Source organism: Otolemur garnettii, unplaced genomic scaffold, assembly GCF_000181295.1.
Source record: "Otolemur garnettii isolate 467f Iridium unplaced genomic scaffold, OtoGar3 scaffold00073, whole genome shotgun sequence".
NCBI lineage: Eukaryota > Metazoa > Chordata > Mammalia > Primates > Galagidae > Otolemur > Otolemur garnettii.
The window spans coordinates 6,447,911-6,465,723 of NW_003852468.1; the positions used below are offsets into that span (position 1 = coordinate 6,447,911).

The following is a 17,813-nucleotide window of genomic DNA, read 5'->3' on the forward strand; positions in this document are numbered from 1 at the left end:
AAAAAAAAAAAAAACTACCCAGGCATTGTTGTGGGGGCCTGTAGTCCCAGCTACTCTGTAGGCTGAGGCAGAAGGACTCTTAAGCCCAAAAGTTTGAGGTTGCTGTGAGCTATGATGATGCCAGGGCATTCTACTCAGGGTAACAGAGTGAGACTCTGTCTCTAAATAAATAAATAAATAAAAACAAATAAATAAAACAAGCCAACAGATTTGGAGTAGAGGTAGGAGACCTCTCATTTTCAATAGAGGAAATAGCCAAAAGCATGGGGTAAGGTAGGATAAATATAAAAGGTTGGGGAAGTTGACTGATTTCAATATCTGGAGAATACCATATAGTAATGAGTAAGTGAAATTCGTGGGCATGGGTTAGCAGAAATCAGATAACTTCATGCCATCTGAAGAAGAGAGAATGTTTTAAAGAATAGAAAAACAACAAATGCTACAGGCTTAAAATGTTCTGGAAGGTACTCTGTATTTCACAAAGTATACTAAACCTTCTAACTGTCCTGCCACTTGAAAAAGTTTTTAAAATATTCAGTAATAAGATAGTATAAACATCACATGATGTTCAGGGTCTTCATAGAGGGATCCAAATTTTTTTTTGTAGAGAAAGAATCTCACCTTGTCACCCTCAGTAGAGTGCTACAGTGTCACAACTCACAGAAACCTCGAGCTCCTGAGCCCAGGCGATTCTCTTGCCTCAGCCTGCTGAGTAGCTGGGACCACAGGCGCCTGCCATAACCGGGCCATTTTTTTATTGCAGTTTGGCCAGGGCTGGGCTCGAACCTCCACCCTCAGTATATGGAGCTGGCGCCCTATCCACTGTGCCACAGGCGCGGCCCAAACAATGTTTTGTTGTTGTTGTTGTTGTTACAGTTTGGCTGGGGCTGGGTTTGAACTCACCACCCTCAGTATATGGGGCTGACATCCTACTCACTAAGCCACAGGCACCACCTGGGATCCAAATTTTTATAGTCTCCGCTGCCTAAGTTCTCTAAGACTTTGCCACTCCAGCCAGTTTGCCAAATACACCCTAACACAAGCCATTTCTCCTACCTGCACTCTCTCCTCCAATTCACTGTTTAGGGAACCTCTAATTGTGAGATATGGTTCAACAAAGTTTTACCCCACTGCCTTTCTAAATGTCTTGCTCTGAAAATTAGTAACTCTTTCAATTGTGTTCCTATTGGATTCAATTCATTCACAAAATATTTACTGAGCACCTCATATGTACCAGGCACTGTTCTAGGTATTATAGGCAACTGGAAGGAATCAGTGAACAAATAAGTCAAAGATCCCTGTCTTTATGGAGCATACTGTTCAAACTTTGAAGAAGGTAAGAGTACAGAAATGGGAAAAGAGGAGTATGTGTATTTTATAAGACCTCCCCAAGGGATTCTAGTATGCCCGCCTCCAAATGATCCAGCCCAGGCTGAAAACCACAGCACTAGAAAACATTACAATAAACAAGAGCAATACGTTAGACATTATTCTGTTTTCATATACAAAGTCTTACTTGTCTTTTCCTCTAATTGATAAACTTTATCTCTGCATTCCTCCAGCAGAAATGTTAACTCTTTCATTTTATTATCTTTCTCAGCACTTTGGTTCAATAGTAGTGATACCTAAAATAAAATATTTATATAATACATTACAGAAATAAAAAGTTAAACCTTAGCATTTATGAGCACCTGTGATTACTATATGCACTTATTTATATGCTCTTCAGCTGGCCCACTTGACCCTCCCTACCTGGACTCTACTCCCTGACAGCCAATGAAGTCAGAGAACCTTATTCCATCTTTGCAAGAAAAAGAAACATATCAAATTGAAAAGGACAACTTCCAAACATGGGTATTTCTGGCACAGGGAAGGGTGGCACAGTCTGTCCTTCCTATCCTGTCCAACCTAGATCTATAATGCCATCAACCCAGTTCATATACCCAAGCAGGAATCTGAAGAGCCCCAGGAAAAAAAAAAAAAAAGTTATAAGTAATGACATTTAGGAATCCCCAACAAAAAACTTAGCTGACCACACCACCATTTCACAAGGAAGCCCAATAATCTATAAACTCTGCCCAGAAATCCAAAAAGCTTTTTTAGCACTTTACTCTATTTTTGTTAGCACTTTACTCTATTTTTGTGCTCTTTATAATAAGCACAATTTTAACTTTTAAAAATACTTATTACTTCTTTCAGAAATCTAGCTTAAAATGAAGTTAAAATACAAAAAACTAACAACTCTTTCAAAAAATCTAATAACATATAAATTGAATTTCTATCATTTAACTACAACTTAAAACTCTTAAGTATCCTCTCTGTACTTTCAATTAATCTTTTTATTATTGCTTAAATAAATATCCTCATTAATTGTGATTACAAGATATCTTGTGGCAAATCAGAGAGGAAAAAATGCAAAAATCATAGGAAAGCAAAAATCATAGGAAATAAAGGGGAGATTCCTTTCTACACATTGCTTTCCATTTGGGAAGCAGAAAGGTTAAAATGGATAGAGAAAGCACAATAATAATCTAAAATCAGAATTCTTGTGAATACTATTAAATACAGACTTACCATTTTCAAGACTTCCACTATGTGTTATTAACAAAGAAATAAAAGAATGTTTTGGTTTCCTTCATTGATGTTACTGATGGTATATTTCAAAATAAATGATGAAATGTGATTTGAAGAATGATTATCTCTACATTTTATGAGGCTCTTGTCTAACAAAATTTCTCAGAAAGTAATGTATTTTAAAGCAATAACTCATTACCCACTGGTATAAATATTGTAGAGTATTTCTTTTTTTGTTCGTTTGTTTGGTCAGGGCTGGGTTTAAACCCACAACCTCCAGCATATGGGACTGGTGCCCCCTATCCTTTTGAGCCACAGGTGCCACCGAGTATTTCTTGACAAAAAACCAAAAATGGGGAGGCACAAGGGCTCACAACTTTACTTCCAACATTTAGGGATACTGAAATGGGAGGATAGCTTGAGGCCAAGAGTTTAAGGCCAGTCTAGATAACATAAAGGGAATCCATCTCTACAAATAAATTTAAAAATTAGCCAGGCATGGTGGCACAGACCTATAATCCCAGCTACTTGGAAAGATCATCTGAGCCTCGTAGTTATGATCACATCACTGCACTCCTGGCTAGGTGATAAGAGTGAGACTGTATCTCTGAAAAAAGAAAAAGGCTGGGGGAGGTGACCTATGCCTATAATCCCAGCACTTTGGGAGGCCAAGGGGGGGAAATTGCTGAGACCAGGAGTTTGAGACCAGCCTAGGCAAAACAGCAAGACCCATCTCCACCAAAGATTTTTTTAAAATATTAACTGGGTTTGGTGGTAGTCACCTATAGTCCCAGCTACATGGAAAGCTGAGATGAAAGGATTACTTGAGCCCAGGAATTTGAGGTAACAGTGAGCTATGACTGTGCTACTGCACTCTAGCTTAGCCGACAGAGACTCTACCTCTGAAAAAATACTAATAAATAAATAATTTTTTTTAAGGCCAGCACTCAGTGAGCACTTATTTGAGTCAGTGAGAATTTGGCTAGGAAAAAAGCTAAATATTAGGATATGTATAATATTTAAATTCTCTCATAGAATTTATCATGCAGTCAGAAAATAAAAATTTCATTTGAAATTTTAAGTATTTTATGAATTATCAAATACAAAGAATACAAAGTTGGTTTAAAAAAAAACCTGCTTTTCCTTGTCATTTATTTCCTTCTTATATTCATCTTCAAGGTGTTGGATTTTTTCATAATCTTCCTTTACTTTAAAAATAAAACAAATATAGCGTAATGTTTTAAAATAATTATATATAACTTTTCTACTACAAAAATTTTAAGTTTGTTTGACCTCCTATTTGTCACAAAATTATATTGAACTTCAAAAGTTTCTAACATGGTAAAACTACTCTTTCCTTGCTACTAACTTTCTGTTTAGTAAAATAATGATTTTTAAATAGTATCAAGGTTATAATAACTAAAATTCTACAATTCTTATAATAATCATATAGAAAAGTCTATTCTTTAAAACCCTCTGATATAAAATAACAGATATTAAGTATCTACATAGTTATTTTGTATAATGCATATTTTACAAAGGAAAGTAAAATTAAGACCAAAATCTAACTTCTAACAAAATAAATGCGAACACTGATTTCATGGAAAATGTAGTTTAAAGACCAAAAGTATTTTAATATATATATCAATTCCCTGCAACATTCCACAAGCATTTGAGAGGTTTAAAAAACAAAGAAATACAAAATAAAAAATAACTGAGGGCATCAGGCTGAAGGAATAAAAACATTAACAGAATCTAATAAAAATACAAATAGCAGAACAATAATATAAAAATTAAACAGGATCCCTACACTTAAAATGCATTTCTAGCCTGGAATTCTCAGCTTGCACACGAAGTTCCTCAAAAGCTGTTATCATTTTCTGGAATATAAAGTTTTAAGCATCATATTTAGGCTTTTTAAATATCTTTCTCTACACTATGAAAATATTAGTAAATTTGCATCATACAATCATAAGATATAAAGCCATACAACTCTGAATAATGGAAACTCTATAATTTATAAAAGTATTTACTATAAAATATAAAAGAATTAAGACTGCCCCTAGTATGTTAATTTCCCAGATGCTCAACAGCATTGGAGATATGTTCTATAATACAAAAACATCAGCAAAAAGATATAGGTACTCTAGCCATTTACTTAATTGCATTATCAAAATCCATAACTTTATATTTATTTGTCCTTACTTATTTAAATTCTGTCTTCTCAATAAGTGAGGCCTCTCCCCAAAGAATCCCAAATCACACATCTGTTATCTGGCAGCATGCATTCATTCAAAATTCAAAAATCCTGGGTGGACCCTGTGGCTCAAGGAGTGGGCACCAGCTCCATATACCAGAAGTGGTGGGTTCAAACCCAGCCCTGGCCAAAAAAAATTGCAAAATTCAAAAATCCTGCTTTACAAAATCAGATGAATCCATTCTTTCATCTATTAAATATTTATTGAGTGCCTATTATGTGCCAGGACTGTTTTAAGGAATTGGGATAGTAGAAAAAGTCTCTACCCAACTTCAACTAACTTATGTTCCAGAATAAAAAATATATACAAGTACACATAAACATATGTATATCAAATATATATATGTCATGTAGTTTTATATGCTCTTCAAAATAAGTTAAATGAGATGGAGAGACACAGAATAACTGAATATAAAGATATTTCAGTAAAGTAGTAAGGGAAATAACAAAAAAGCAAGATGAGTTTAGAAGTGTGCATAAGATCTCGAACATAAAAGTTCTAGACAAAGGAAAAAAATTCAAAGAACTCTAATCAAAAAAGCTTAGCAAATCTGAAAAATATAAGAAGAGTGACTCTAACAGAAAAGCAAAGTGGAAATGAGGCAAGAAAGATTAATAACATTTTAAGTGTTTTTGAATTAATGGCTATGTGTCAGTATTCTGGTCTCTGACGCAGATTCAATAAATTTTTGATAATTAGGTAAAATAGTGTCTCTAATGTGTAAATCAAAGGGCAACTACTTAAAACATTAATACTCAGAAATAACAATTATGAGTTTTAAAATGTTGAAAAATAAAACAAATTATAAAATGAAAAAAAAAACCATTAATACTCAAGTTATATAACCTTGGGAATTTTAATGGTAATACAAAACTCTATCAAGAAATAAGTAATAATCATTTTAGCAAGAACAGTTATCCATATCTTTGTAGCTATCACTCTACTTTGCTTAGAAATTCTTCTGTTTCAGATATTCAAATCTTCACTAACACTTACCTCAATGTTATGATTTAAGTCCACATAAACTTGTCTGGTCTCTTCCCGTTCATATTCATCTATCATTAATATAAAACATTTGAAATTAAATTTTATAACATAATGCCAACAAGAAAATACCCAAATGCCTTAAGGAAACAGTATAATATTTAAAATTCTATGTTAATGAAGAGCCAGTAACAGTGGTTCATACTGGTAACCCTAGCACTCTCAGAGGCCAAGGTGAGGGGATCTCTTGCGCTCAGGATGCCAAACCAGCCTGATTTAAAAGCAAGACCTCCATCTCTACCAAAAATTCAAAAGTTAACTAGTCAAAGTGCCAAGTACTACTCGGAAGGCTGAGGCAGGAGGATTGCTTGACCCCAGGAGTTTGAGGTTGCCATGAGCTTGGCTGAGGCCATGCACTCTAATTTGGATAACAAAGTAAGACCCTGGCTCAAAAAAACTTTTTTTAATCTCTATTAATGAAAGACACTGAGACATCTAATTCAGTACTAGGTCTTTTTAAGAATTGTAGTTTTGGCCCAGTCTGGTGGGTAAAAAGCTTATAAGTCACTATTCCATCTTAATAATAAAAAGCTGAACAAACTGAAAAATCAGCAACTCTTCTCTGAACCCTAAGAAAAGTGAGGTCACAGAGCTAATCACTGCTTCAAAATTGGAGTGGTAGGCAAACACAATCATAACTTACCAAAGCAGAAACTATATATATGCAGAAAATTCTATGAGAACCAAAGAGCCAAAGAAAGAAAATCTGAACTGTAACTATGGGTTGCTAGGAATTCAGTATGAACAAATCTGAGAAATAAAAACTCTAGGAGTACTCAGTTATGAAGGAGGGCATACTCTTGCTCTACCTTTTGAAAATACCAGATTCTCAGAGTGAACATAGGAAAAATATCCCCTCATGCTTACAGCAGAGGGAGAGAAAAAAGAATCATTCTAAACTATGCTGATACATGTTGTTCTTCTCAGCAAGGTCTGCCCTCAGTAGCAACTATTTAATCAGAGCACACCTAAATCAGAGCCTAACTGACAGAGGGGAAAGAAAATAACCAATTCCAGCCAGCTTCTAGCTTTCCATGTGGAAAAAGAGAAAGACCCAACTCCAGCCCACTCTAGCCCCCCTGTCCCACTTAAAGAGGAGAGGAATAGGAAACTGAGCAATACTTAAGAAGTCCATAGTCTAGAGGAAAAGGTTTGCTAAAAAACTAAGATCAAATCATAGGTCTCTAGAACATTTCCCCTGCTCCTACCAAGGGTGTCAACTTTTTCTCTTCTGCTGAAATAAGGGTTGTCCTGGACCACACATTACTCAAAACACCAAGCCAATAAGCAAAAGAAAAGGTCCATTTACTTTTCCTGATATCCAACACCACAGATAAGCAAAACTTTTCTCAAATAACCTGCATGCTACTGTGGCCACAGGTTGAACACCCCTGCAAGCCTACACTTTACCAACACATAACTGAAGTTCTATTTATAGCAGTTCCTTTGCTCAGTATATCATATTCAGCTATCAAGAAAAAATTAAAAGCATACTAAAAGGCAAAACTATATAGCTCAACAAGACCAAGCAAACTTAAGAACAAGATTTGGATAAGGTAGGGATGTTGGAATTATCAAGAATTTAAAACAACTATGATTACTCTGATAAGGGCTCTAGTAGATACAAGTAGACTGCCACACAAGAATAGACAAGCAATTTAAGTAGAGATAGAAATTCTAAGAATGAACCAAAACAAAGTGTTACAGAGCAAAAACAGTGTTGTAGAAATAAAGGGCTCATTAATAGACTAGACAGAGCTGAAAATCTTTAAGCTTGATTTATCAATTGAAACCTCCAAAACTAAAAAGCAAAGAAAAAACCTGGAACAAAACAGACCAGAATATCCAAGAACTATGAGCTACAAAAAGTATAATGAATGTGTAATGGGAATACCAGAAAGAGAAGAAAAAGGAACAGAAGAAATACTTATAACAATAATGACTAAGAATTTCTGTCAAACACCAAACAGATCAAGGAAGCTTACACACAACTACACCTAGGTATATCATATTCAAACCACAGAAAATCAATGATAAAGAATCTAGAGGGAAAGTCACCTTACCTATAAATTAGAAAAAATAAAAATTACACCCCAATTCTCCTCAAAAACCATGCAAGAAGAAAATGGAGTTAAATATATAAAGTGTTGAAAGAAAAAACCAACAACACAGAATTCTGTACCCTAAGAAACTATCCTTCAAAAATGAAGAGATAAAGACATTCTCTGACTCTTGTCTCAAAAAATAGTAATAATAATCTCTTTCCTCCAAATTCCCTTTCAGAGAACATTTGTTCACAGGGAGTTGTAAAAGGAGATTTCCTAAAAACTGTGGACATACAGTCATATTAAAAACAATGTAGCAAAGGCTTTGAAAACTAGACTCCACATAAACTACTACCCAAGTCCCAGAAGTACTCCTGAGTGGACCATACGTAGAACCAGACGCATGGCGACCCGGCAAAGGCTTTGAAAACTGAACTGACATTGGAACTCCCACATACAAATGGCAAGGCAGAACTTGTGGTCTGAACCTGGGTTGACCACCTGCTAAAAAATCAAACATTCTGGGTGGTGCCTGTGGCTCAAAGGAGTAAGGCACCAGCCCCATATGCCAGAGGTAGCAGGTTCAAACCCAGCCCTGGCCAAAAACTGAAAAAAAAAAAAAAAATTCTCCAAAAGATTTTAACATGACCCATAATATCACAATGTAATATTGAAAATATCTTGAACATAACCCAAATTGCTCAACATTCAAAGAATTAGGAAAATGTTAACATTCTAAGTCTCAAATTATTAACTATTATCTAGCAAATAATCAAAGATAGATTATGCAATAAATAATAAAACTAGAATCTACAGAAGACCACAGAAATAGATGACCCCAACATAGATACTGGCATTACTAGATACAAACTATAATACAACTGTTTAATTATGTTCATGGAGATTAAAAAATTGAACTTCAAAGTTTTGTCTTTAAAACTCTAAAAAGTGACACAACAGATTTTTTAAGAACCAGCTAATACTCAACTAGAAAACACAATAACAAAAATTAGGGCATCAATTGAAAAATTTTAAAACAAGCAAGAATTAGCCAAATAGAAAATTCAAATGAATCAGAAGAAAGACCAGAAGAAATCACCCTGAAGAGAAAGAAAAATAAAAAACACACAGAGAGTAAGAAATGCAGAAGAGTATCATCTCACGAACTTTGCACTTGTTTCCTCTGCCCAACATATCTTTCTCAAAATAGCTACCTGGCTCACTCCTTTATTGAGGTCTCTAGCTAAATGTCACTTAATCAGAAAAACCTTCCCCAACCAACCTATCAGCTATCTCCTTAAGCAGTTATCGTTATCACCTAATATAGAGTCTATTGTTCCTTCCTGATCTGTATTTCCCTCACTATTGCTATAGCACTAAGAGCAGAGACTTTTGCATGCTGTTATTCCTCTGCATCTAGAACATCTCATAACACATAATAAGCATTTTTTTTAATGTTGACTGAATAAATGAACAAATAAAAGAAAAAATCACAGTAACAAAGACTGGTCAACAACTTAAAGCAAGAATCTGGATAGAGTTTATACTAAAAATAAAGCAAGTATTCAGATTTTCTTAACACTTTTATACTGTTGGTGGGATTGCAAACTAAAACAACCTCTTTGGAAAGAAGTATGGAAAATCCTCAAAGAACTCAAAATAGACCTTACATTTTATCCCACAATCCCATTACTAAGCATCTACCCGTAACAAAAATAAAAATTCATCTTATCATAAAAACATTTGCACTTGATTGTTTATTGCAGCTCAATTTACAACTCTCAAGATGTGGAAACAACCTAAGTGTCCATCAACCCATGAATGGATTAATAAACTATATACCATGAAGCACTATTCTGCCATAAAAGAAGATGGAGACTTTATATATTTTGTATTAACCTGGATAGAGTTGGGGAACATTATCTTTAGTAAAGTATCACAAAAATAGAAAAGCAAGTATCCAATGTACTCAATACTAATTAATATGTGGCCAGTAGATGAACTAAGACATACCCACAAGTGAAACATTCTATTTAACTCAAGCTGGGGGAAGGAGGATGGAAGAGGGAAGGAAAGGGGAGGACAGAGGAGGACTGGTGTGTTCCCACCTAAAGGGCACAATGTAAGGGTATACAGCACATCTCCTGGGTGCAGGACACAACTACAACAGGGACCTTGCCTAACACATGCAAACACTGTAACCTAATTGTTTATACCCTCATTATTAATCTGAAATTTTTTAATATAATGATAATTTAAAAAAAATTTTTCTTAAAATTCTATCTATATGTTACATCAAGACACACCCCAACTTTATAGCTTATTAAGAGATCAAGCTTTCCCCACCATCTGATCTCTAACTTAACTACAAAATAAATGGAGGCAAGAACTAGCAAGCTTGTCTGTCTCTCTACCCCAGGTTACATTCTACAAGACAGCTAGTGTACTACAGCCCTCTATTCTCATTCCTGTACTTTTCACCCTTTCTATAACTAGGCAGAAAAGTTAACCTTGAAAGCTGAATAGACAAGATGTAGTAAAAGAGCTGGTAGTGTTGTAATACATTCTGGAAGGTATATATAGTTTCAAAAAGCAAAGTACTACAGAGAAGGACGAAAAATAAAAAACCTAGCAATAGTGCATGTTAGAAATAGTAACAACAACAATAAAATATCTAACATTTATTGATCACTTTGTTCTAAGCATTCACTGATAACAGTGATAACAGATCACTGTTCTAAGCATTTTGTATTTATCAACTAATCTAATTCTTAGAATAGTACTAAGAGGCCTTTTATTTATTTAAACAGAATGAGTTAGACTACATAATTTATTCAAATTATTCAAGCTCAAGAAGAAATTAAAGTTTGAATTTCAGCACAGATGGCTATCTAATTTTTAAGCCCAAGATTTTAGGCAGAAAACTGTGATACAAATTAAAATTTTCTCCTAAGAAAAATAGAAAATATCCTGAAAAATCAGGTAAATAGTATTTCCAAATGGACTGTTGGCAAAAACAAAGTAGAGCCAATGTCAAATAAATGGCAAATATAAAGACTATGATTTTTCATAATCAGTTATTTTTGCTTTTCATCAAAATGAGAAAAAATCCAACTTTACAATTAAAAAATCAAAACACGGATAAAATTTCAAAAACTATTCTTTCATTTACATACCATAATAATAGGATATTTTAATTTAATTTTACAATGCTAGCTAAATTAGAAATAAACATCACACCACTGTTCTTAAGTACTATGGTTTCAGCAAAGCCCTTCAGCAATACACTTTCTATTATGAACATAGCTATGTGTTACTCTTGATTCAATTTCCTGGGTGTTGCAGACATAATAGTTTAGTCTCAAAATCATACATAAAATGAAATGGTAATTAACTATAAATACCAAGTATATACCTTTTGAAATAGACTACCTTCCAAAAGTTTTGCACCTTCAAAAACCTAAAACTCAAAGAACCAACAATCTAGGTACTACTCACATTAAAACAAAAAGTCTGAGGAGCATATAACCTGTTTAAATCCAAATTGGCTCAAAAAAGTGAGAATACAACATCTTCCCCCCAATTTCTACCGTTAATAATTGATAAAGATTATATAAAACAAGAAAGGCACTTACATTTCTTTGTCTTTTCTGCAGATCTAGCACAGGTTTCTTTGAGTAGATTACATAAATGCCTTGTAGCATTATTCCTGAAACAAAGGAAGAAATTTGCTTAAGTGTAAAATCTTATCTTAAAGCAAAATCACATATAAAAGTTATACTCATAAAATTTATTGTTGCAATTTTTAAAGACTTTTTAAGGTATGCACAATACATATCACTCATAAATTACTACATGAACAAAAAGTGGGTCAGGCGGCACCTGTGGTTCAGTGGGTAGGGCGCCAGCCCCATATACGGAGGGTGGTGCGTTCAAACCCAGCCCCAGCCAAACGGCAACAAAAAAATAGCCAGGCATTGTGGCAGGCACCTGTAGTCCCAGCTACTTGGGAGGCTAAGGGAAGAGAATAGCCTAAGCCCAGGAGTTGGAGGTTACTGTAAGCTGTGATGCTACAGTACTTTACTGAGGGCAATAAAGTGAGACTCTATCTCTTTAAAAAAAAAAAAAAAAAAGTGGGTTGACTATACCACTACCAAAGATGTTTTAGTAGCTGCCTCCCTATAAAAGTGACAGCTCTCTAACAGGTTTCTACCCAAGTTGCTATCAATAACCTTTTAATAAACAGGTCCAGAATTGCCTAAGGAAAAACAATGAGAAGAATTGGTTGGCCTTTCATTTACTAATTATCTCAAAAATGTTCTAGATATATTATAACTTTCAAACATAAAATGGGGGTGGAGCCTGTGGCTCAGTGAGTAGGGCGCTGGCCCCATATGCCAAGGCTGGCAGGTTCAAACCTGGCCCCAGCCAAACTGCAACAAAAAATAGCCAGGCATTGTGGCAGGCACCTGTAGTCCCAGCTACTCGGGAGCCTGAGGCAAGAGAATCCCTAAGCCCAAGAACTGGAGGTTGCTGTGAGCTGTGATGCCACCGCATTCTAATAGGGGGGCAAACTGAGACTCTGTCTCTCAAAAAAAAAAAAAAAAAAAAAAAAACCATAAAATAGAGTCTGACTAGGCATTCATTATGTAAATAGTAAGATCTCTAGGTGTCTTGTTCAAATTACTAGCACATACAGCGGTTAGATTTAATTTTCTAACTTACAATTTTTTTGCAGAAATGAATTAGCTTGGAACTAACTTGAGCCCCATTTTATAAATGCTGCACCTAATGCACTAGTGAAACAGAAAGACAATTTACATAGACAGACATAGATACAGGATTATCAGGCATCTTTTCTGACACCAAGGTATGGTTCTTTCTGATGTCTGACATTTCAAAAAGTGAAAAGTCATTAGTTCAGTGGTTCTCCACCTTCCTAATGCCGCGATGTATTTTCATTGTTACAAAGAGGTCGCAACCCACAGGTTGAGAACCACTGTGACTAGTCAGTGACCACAGTTTGCTAAATACAAAAATATAGAATGGCCATATCTTCCTTTTTCCACTGCAGTTAGGTAGAATCTTACTTATAAATTAGTATTACAGAACACATAGAAAATGTTCAATAAGTTTATGAAAATTATTTTAATAAATTTAGAATAAAAATAAATTTGGAAAGAAGAAATTCATTAACTTACTACTTACTCTTTTATTAAATCTTTATTTTCTTGAATTCCTTCTTCTAATTTCAAACTTACTTTTTCATTTCCAAACTAATTTGCGAAACAGAAAAACAATTCATCACATTTTGCTTAGCAAAATAAACATGAGCATAATCAGTAAGCAACACTTCTTTGCACTTCATGCTTAAGTAGCCTATAAGAATTCTTTTCTTTTTCCCAGCTTACAGATTTCCCATAAAAATATGGATCGGATCGGCGCCTATAGCTCAACCGGCTAAGGCGCCAGCCACGTACACCTAAGGTGGCGGGTTCGAATCCCCAGCCCGGACCCGCCAAACAACAATGACGGCTGCAACCAAAAAACAGCCGGGCGTTGTGGCGGGCGCCTGTGGTCCCAGCTACTTGGGAGGTGGAGGCAGGAGACTCGCTTGAGCCCAGGAGTTGGAGGTTGCTGTGAGCTATAATGCCATGGCACTCTACCCAGGGGGACAGCTTGAGGCTCTGTCTCAAAAAAAAAAAAAAAAATATGGATCTCAGCTCACCAGTTGAAAATAAAATTTGCTAAATCAGCTCCAAAAAACATTCAACAACATTTTAACATAATATCTAAACATTTTGAAGTAATTATTTTCTCTTTGTACTAAATCAATGTTGCATTTTCTCAACAGTTTTTCACTCTCTGCTTATAGAATTAAAACTACAGTTTCACATATTCAAGTTTTATCTACAAATATAGAGGGTGCCAAAAAAATACATACACATCTTAAGAAAGGAAAACGCTATATTAAAATTGTAATACTCATAACATTTATTATCTTGTGTATATTGTATTTCTTTCTTTTTTTTTTCTGAGACAGTCTCAAGCTGTTGCCCTGGGTAAAGCGCTGTGACATCATGGCTTACAGCAACCTCCAACTTTTGGGCTCAAGCTATCCTCTTGTCTTGGTTTTCCCATTTTTAGTAGAGATGGGGTCTCACTTTTGCTCAGGCTAATCTCAAACCCACAAGCTCAAGCAATCCACCCACTTCAGTCTCCCAGAGGGAGGATTACAGGCATGAGCCACAGCGCCCAGCCAGTATCTTATATTTCTTGTAATAACAGAAGTCAATTGTGACTTGAGTATTACAATTTTAAAACAGTATTTTTCTTTTCTTAAAACATGTATTTTTTTGGCACCTTCTATATATTCTAATAAACAAAAGACATTAAGCTGGGGTAGGGGGTGCATGCCTATAGTCTCAGTTACTTGGGAAGCTGAGTCAGGATAATCACCTGAACTCTGGAGTTCAAGGTTACTGTGAGCTATGACTGTGCCACTGCCCTCTAGCCTGGGTGACAGAACATGACCCTGTCACTAAAAAAAAATTAATAATAAATAGCTTTAAAAAATAAAAAATAAAAGACTATATGAAACAAATCTCAATAATAGGACATAAAATTTTGTAACATATTAGATTAAATCAATATTTAACTAAAGTAATTTATTATTTCCTTAATCATTGGCATTAAGTTTCAGATAACTTGTCCTCCAGGCTCATTTCTAAAGCTGAAATGCAACTAGTATCAATGAAACTTCAAAAAAGCACTATTCTTATAATCCTTATCATATAACCTGGCCTATCCCAAAATAATACTCTACTTTCAACAATATTATGATAAGGTTTACTATACTACATAACAATTCAAAATTCCACTATACCTGTAGTTCCTGAATGGCTTTTCTCTGTGCTTCAATTATCTTTCTATTTTCTTGCAACTTATTTTCTTTCTGCTTCAGTTCAGATTCTATAGTCACTTTCCACTTTTTGATCTTTTCAGCCTCCTTATATAGTTTTGAATATAATCTGCTTATTGGCTCTGAATTCTATTAAAATAGATTTTCAAAAATTAATTGTTCAGAAGTTTAACATAACCAAATTACATCTGCCTGTTGAAAATATCTATATGCTAATAGTTGAGACCAATTTATGCTGTTGCTTTATACTCTAGTAGCATACTAAAAGCTACAGTAACTCTTTTAGACTACTAAGACAATATTAGCTACTTCACTAAAGTTACTCTCCACTTGACTAAGTTATACCTTGCTGAATAAAAATCAAATGGCTCCAAAATGTACTTTAAAAGTTAGAAATATTTCAGCCAATGAAAGAATCCAGCTAAAAACTAAAATAAATTACTTAGCAAGAAATCTATAAATCTTAACAACAGTTCTGAAACATTTTGATTATATAAACAGTTTGAGCATTACCTAAGGATATTAAGTTTAAAATATAACAAGAAGAAAAGTAATAGTAAACGTAAGATACAACTTTCATCAAGGCTGAGGTTTATTTGCATTTCCTGTCTTTTTTGGTCCACATTATTATAATTGTAAGAATATATTTTTTTAAATCACAGATTTCTGGTTGCTGATAGCTTTTGTTACCAAATATATAAATAGGTACCATATTTTTTAACTCTGTGATACTACAATCACAGCAACAAACATATAGTACTTTATTGGGCCATGAAATTTCCCTGTTTTAAATTTCTCTCCAGCTGAAAAATATTTATATGCCATAAGAACAATTTTTATAACTAAAATCAAAAGTACAGCATGTCCTACAAATTCCTTACAAAATAAGCAAGGAAACCAATCAATTTCATCTACTAAAGGATTATTTTATAAAACATTTCACATACTACATCCACCTTCCCCTTCTACTCTAGATTTCTTTGGTTTAAAATTAAATTATACCTAAAAACCAGGATGCTTTTACAATCCAGGAAAATAGAGAAGCCTAGTGTTTCAGCAACTTTAAAAGAAAATAAAGGTTTTAAAGGACATATTTTAAAACAGTAACCAAATATTAATCCTTCTGAAGCTTCGAAAGATATATACTGTATATAAATAACAAATTATACTTCAACTACAACAAATTTAATATAAATGGGAAATCTTCTGACCTCAAAATCAGAGTCTTTGAGTCCTTCCTGATAGTGACAACTGTCAGAATTACCAAACTAAGAAAAACAGAATGTTTCCAGTTAAGAAAATATTTCTGAGAAGAGCTTCCAAATAATAATAATTAAATACAGAAGACCAGTAATTCAACAACTACTGAATTTTTTCTTCTTCAAATAAGCAATTCAGTCCCTAAGCACACAGCTGTAAACACTACGCTTAACTGACCTGCTCAAGCCTGGGCAAAAAGTTAACTTTTTGTAAAGCAGGATCTGCAAGATAAAAGACAACTGGTATTACATATCTCAACATTTTAGTTTTTATATTGAGAATTACATCTAGCTTTAATGTCAAACATATCAATAATATTTTTGTTATATTTTAGTAAGTAGCATTACATAATAAAATGCTTCTATGCAGGTTGATAAGACTGCTTTTCCAGACTCCTACCTGAATCAACGTTTTCCACATTTTTGGAGAGATTAGTCATTGCGAATGGAAAGTCAAAATCTTCTTCAAAACATTTGCTGAAACTCTAGAAACACAAAAAAGTTCTTAAATATGCTGTTCCATATCACTCTTGCTACCTGGTAGGGTAATACGTACATAAGCAATAACATCTGCTTAAAGTGACTATACTGTTAATCTTTTAATGTGCATATAAGTGCTTAAAATATCAAATGCCTTTGCTGTGTAAACAAAGCAAAATTTTTTAATTAGGTATTTATACTTGCAAGATAAAACTAAATCATTCAATACGTGCCTTTGTGGGTATTCAAGAATAATAGTAATTTTAACTACAAGTGTAGAATAGTATTGGTTTTCCTCAATTTCATTACAATCTTCTCTCAACAGAACTTACAATAGTCTTCACTGATTAGCATTTTAATGACATCGTCTTGCCAGCAGCTGCCATAGGAAATTTTCCACAGCATATAAAATTATTCATTGCATCATTCTTCCTCCCAATCACATGACAAATTTTTTAAGTAATTCAGTAGTTTTTTTTTTTTTTTAAAAAGTTCTGTTTCACTCGACAATCTTGGTATAATTCCTCCTTTCCAATGAGGACTCTGCTATAGAAATCAATTTCCCTCTGGGTTTTGCCCCGCAGGAAGCTCTGAGCCAACTCTGACGCAGCACTAATTATTATTACTGCCTAAGTGCAGTCATTTGTCCAAATGGTCCTAGTTTTACTTGGAAATGGCCAAATTTTCTCCTAACCTATGTGTTACTTTATGGCATATGTCTTATAAGTTAAGAAAAGTGGGAGGACTAGACTGAGCAGGTCCTGTTGTTAAAACAGAGAGAGACAGCAGAGGCGATGATTTCCCTAAATGGACGACGACCACACGCTAGTGGCTCATCGTTCATCCAATAGGATGCCGCTCAAAATTTTGGCGTAAATCAGACTATTTACCGAGAAGAAATAATTATGAGACATCACCAGCTAAGTGCATTTTGCCTCATCTCCCTAAAGTTAAGAACAGTCACGCGGAAATGTACCTTGAAGAAATTGAAGTCCCCTCCTGAGGTCTGGGGTTTCACCGCCGACACCTGGCTGCCGGAATATCTTGGAGGTATAAACAGTTTAAAATTCTTTTGCTTTTCCATTTTCTGTCTTCCAGCTGTAAATATTTATTGCTACATAGAATTTCATTAGCACACGATTTATTCTAAAAAGGTCAGGTTGACCCCCTCCACCTCGAGGGAAGGAACTCGGCGCGGCCCCCACTCTGGGACGACCCCCGGTCGCGCGGC

The 17,813-nt window shown here is 34.6% G+C and overlaps 1 protein-coding gene across 2 annotated transcripts in view; it reads right to left on the reverse strand.

The window, feature by feature from the left end:
• SYCP1 (synaptonemal complex protein 1) overlaps positions 1-17,687 on the reverse strand; it is a 123,553-nt gene extending 105,866 nt beyond the window's left edge. For both annotated transcript variants that reach the window (XM_012807621.1, XM_003793831.2), the window contains exons 1-11: positions 17,559-17,687; positions 16,503-16,587; positions 16,281-16,324; positions 16,055-16,111; positions 14,808-14,972; positions 13,130-13,197; positions 11,557-11,630; positions 5,829-5,887; positions 4,385-4,454; positions 3,709-3,782; positions 1,517-1,625 (exon numbers count right to left, since the gene is read on the reverse strand). In XM_012807621.1, coding sequence (XP_012663075.1) covers positions 1,517-1,625; positions 3,709-3,782; positions 4,385-4,454; positions 5,829-5,887; positions 11,557-11,630; positions 13,130-13,197; positions 14,808-14,972; positions 16,055-16,111; positions 16,281-16,324; positions 16,503-16,587; positions 17,559-17,666 — 913 coding nt within the window. In that variant the 5' untranslated portion in view covers positions 17,667-17,687. The remainder of the gene's footprint in view (positions 1-1,516; positions 1,626-3,708; positions 3,783-4,384; positions 4,455-5,828; positions 5,888-11,556; positions 11,631-13,129; positions 13,198-14,807; positions 14,973-16,054; positions 16,112-16,280; positions 16,325-16,502; positions 16,588-17,558) is intronic.
• Positions 17,688-17,813: the final 126 nt, after the last annotated feature.